Source organism: Humulus lupulus, chromosome 7, assembly GCF_963169125.1.
Source record: "Humulus lupulus chromosome 7, drHumLupu1.1, whole genome shotgun sequence".
Classification (NCBI taxonomy): domain Eukaryota; kingdom Viridiplantae; phylum Streptophyta; class Magnoliopsida; order Rosales; family Cannabaceae; genus Humulus; species Humulus lupulus.
This window is the reverse complement of record NC_084799.1, coordinates 99,454,134-99,458,073: the sequence shown is the minus strand read 5'-3', so window position 1 is coordinate 99,458,073 and position 3,940 is coordinate 99,454,134. Positions and strand designations below refer to the sequence as shown.

Genomic DNA, 3,940 nt, shown 5'->3' with positions numbered 1-3,940 from the left:
TTGTTTCCTTATTCTTTTTTTGTTTAGTTTGTGTCTTTTTGTTATCTTTCTAGATTCATCACTCGAGGATGAGTAATGACGTAAGTTTGGGGTTGTGATAACTCTTATACAAAGAGTTATTTCATGTGCTTTTGAACTTATAAATGTGAAAAAAAATCGTTGGTGATGATAGTTTATTATTTGCTTTTTATCTAACTTTTTTGTTTTTATGATCTTAGTTTTGTTTAGTTATTTTTGTAGTTCTTAATAGCTAATGGGTTGAAGACAATAGTTTCATTGATAGATATTTGTACAAAGAATGAATTAACATGTGAAACTATCTAAGTTGAATTTTGATTGTTGAATTAGCAGGTTTGCAACAGCAAAGCATATTTTGCTGAAGCATTTTGATCCGACTGTTTTTTGACACCTAAGCGTACTTGGAAATTTACAAGGTGAGCTGGAATAGTGGTTGAGGTGGCAAGTACAGAAAGCATGAGTAAAAAATTGGAAGTAAATGTCAAAGGAAAGAAAGAGGAGACCCACGTATATACCAAAAGGAAGGGCAATATATTGTACTTATATGGTCAAATTGGGAAACCTAGAGGTACAAGAGAAGCATAAGCCGCATATTGAGGGAGTCTGCCATTTTTGGAAAAGAAAAAGCAAGAAAGAAAGGAAGAAAAACTAGAAATTACACAAGAAAATGAGGGGGGCGCATAAAGGAGCTCAAGAATCATTTGGATTTGTTCTTTCTCCTATTTCTAAACTTCATTTTATATTTTCTAGTTTGATTTCTGCTCTGAATATTTATGGGCTGCATCGAATTTTGTTTAATGCTCTTTAACTCAGCCATGAACTAATTTTTGTGTGGCTTGAATTGTTGAGTAACCCTATGTTATAGTGTAGTGATTTCTTGTGCCTTATTTTAGTGAAATCTCTCTTGTTCATTCAAGTGTGCTTATGGTTAATTTCTTGCTGTTGTTTGGCCAGCAATGGCAAGATTGTTTAATTATGTTTAATGTTGGAAGGATTAAGTATAATGGAGAGAACTTGGATGACACAAGTCATAATCTAGGTTAGGTTATGCTAGTAAGTAACATAGGGATGTGTTATTTGCCTTATGTAACTTTTGAGAATTGAACCTTGAATTTGCATTCTTAAATCTAATTTGGCATAGGAATATGTTTAATTAGGTAGAAGAATCAATATCATAAAATTTGGGAAAGTTTTATGAATATTTAATGAATTTTCGTTAACGTGAGTGTTTTGCTAAAATATTGCTGCCACAATCTGTTCAGGATAACTAACATAGGGGGAATCAGTAATTCAAGTCCATTTTACAATCCACATATTTCTTTCATATTTCTTTATTTAGTTCAGTTTTATTTTCAGTATTTTTATCTTCTTAATATTTTGTTTAGCTTATAAACAACCCATTTGATTATTAATAATTTTAAGTTGTTTAGTAATTATTTTGCCTATTTTTCTATTTTGCAATCCTTGTGGATACGATCTACTTATCACTATATTACTTGTGTGATTACGTGCACTTGTGTATTTAAACCAAATATTATTTTCACAACACTGATGAAGTCGTCTTCCCATTATGTGTGACGAATACTCTGTATGGCCTTGTCTACTTGGCCAACCAAATCTCTAGGTTTTAGTTTGCTCATCAGGAAGTGGGACAAGTAGGAATTAATTGCCTTTGATCTTTGAGTAGTTCCTAGCCCCCCAAATTAATGCCCTCGTTGGAAACATTCTGCCCAACTCCTCCTATTATTGTAGGTAGTTGTTGCCCATCGACTATCCTCAAATTCAAATTCAGAAACCATGCTCTTCCATGTATCCTCAAACTCTTCCTCGGTACAGTATTGATAAAGTAGTTCATTGAACTTGGACTTGAAAACAGGATGAGGCACATTAATAGTTATATTATTCTGAAGATGCCAAGCACACAAGCAGTGAATAGAAGTTGGCAAAACTTTTTGTATTGCTTTTGCCGTAGCATGATCACCATTGATGACCACCACAGGAGGTGGTTTGTTTTCATGCACTCTAGAAATTCCTCTAAACCCAAAATATATGTCTCCTTGGTCTCATTGTATAGCAAAGCAACTACAAAGACTATTGTCATGTAATGGTGATTCAGCCCAACAAAGATAAGTAGGGGCTTATTGTACGAGTTCTTCTTATAGGTGGTGTCGAAAGCCATAATGTCCCCAAAACAAGCATAATCACGATGACAAAATAGTTCTGCCAACCTATTTTCTACATCAATTGAGTGTGTCTCAAAAAAGTCAGCATCAGGGCGGCCCAGACATCCCAAGTACCCCAATGCTCCTTCAGCATTAGTTTTTTCTTCGTCTTCAACTAGTCTTTGGCGACCAATCCAATTGTAAAGATCCTTTTTCAGGAAGGCAACATACTCATGTCCTCCTCTTTCTTGTGCTAGGTGGTTGAATATGTGGCAGGTGTGTATACCTGATTGTCGCATCGACATTACCTGGGCTCTAATTGACTCTGGTATGGCTTGATTAGATCGCAAGAAGTGTTATTCCCTTTTCGAAGCTAACTCATGATTATGTTTTGGATTGAAGTCTTTTGCCATCCAAGTGTTTTCAGTCCTATCCAAGTTCACACGTAGAAGTGCGAGACACCCTGTTCTTGATATAGATCTCAATTTTTTCTTATGGTTTAGAAGGTTTGTCCACTTGTTGCGTTGAAAACGTTGGTTTGAGCAAACCCACTTCCATTGCCACGCATTTTTTCATGGTCCTGTCGAACATCTTCCTTGCGAACACTAAACCCCATCCATTTCGAGTATTTGGAAAAAAAATCTTCTCATTTATCGATACTTTGGAGGTGTTTGCCTATGATGTCTTCTTTTGACAGATCATGTGGCTGCTTGTTGTAGATTTGAAGTTGTGCGAGTGTTGTGGCCACTTTATTCTCCATATCTTACGTTTGTGTTTGTCTATCTGAATAATTAAAAAAAATTAATAATTGATATGGTAATCAATGAGCATTTTAAGGTTGGTAAATCCAAAAAGCATCAAGCTGCAGTAGGTTTTTTTTTTTCTTAATAATTAATAAAAAACCAAAAAGATGTAAATGAACACGCAGACTAAATTTTTATTTTCCTGTTTGTATATTTTGGCCAAATAACATATTTTATTTAATTACATCGTGGGACATGTTATATACAATATTTATGATAGAAGGGTTTGACCTATCATTTAAATGACTCAAAGAAAGAGTTATTTATGTGTAGAGTTATTAATATTCAAGTTAATATGGTGGATGAGGTAAATATAATATGTACTTATTTTATTGGACAGTTGTCCTTATGTTTACATGCCAAACATATCTTTTACTTGACCTTAGTGTAAAGCTATTGTAAAACAATAGAAATAGAGGTCCTTCTAATTTTTTAAAAATGGCCATATTTGGTGGTCATTCAGTTGATCTATCTAGGTGGACCCCATTCTTAGCTATGCCACGTAAAATAAAAACAAAGGGTTTGAAAAAGAGAGTTCAATAACATAGTTGAGTCGAGTACACAATGCATAATATGAAGTACATACATCAAACTTTTAAGGGCATTGCTCAGTAGGACCATATAACTAAGACATGACTTCAAAAGACCTTTAATGGGTACTTCCATTATCGAAAACCATTGATTATCATAATCTCGATACCTAGAGGTGATAGATACTTAAGCTTAAGTGAAAATGCTTACAAGCATTAATAAGAAATGGGACATGGACTTAAACATACTACAAAATGAAGATGGGAGTCATAGTAGTCCAATGTACTAAGGCACTAACACATAACAAAAAGCACTACACATAGAAAATATCAATCCAGCAAGATGATGTACGTGTTGTTTGGTGACTGATTAGCTTCAACACATAACTCACTACTTAGTGTCTCTTGGCGTTTCACCATGGAACCA

General features: G+C 34.3%; 1 protein-coding gene across 1 annotated transcript; it reads right to left on the bottom strand.

Annotated features, from left to right (window-relative positions):
* Positions 1-1,721: 1,721 nt before the first annotated feature.
* On the bottom strand, positions 1,722-2,485 carry LOC133792016 (protein FAR1-RELATED SEQUENCE 5-like). Its single transcript, XM_062229924.1, has 2 exons — positions 2,000-2,485; positions 1,722-1,922 (listed from the first exon to the last, which is right to left on the bottom strand). The coding sequence occupies exons 1-2, from the start codon at positions 2,483-2,485 to the stop codon at positions 1,722-1,724; spliced, it is 687 nt and encodes a 228-aa protein (XP_062085908.1).
* Between the last annotated feature and the right edge of the window lie 1,455 nt (positions 2,486-3,940).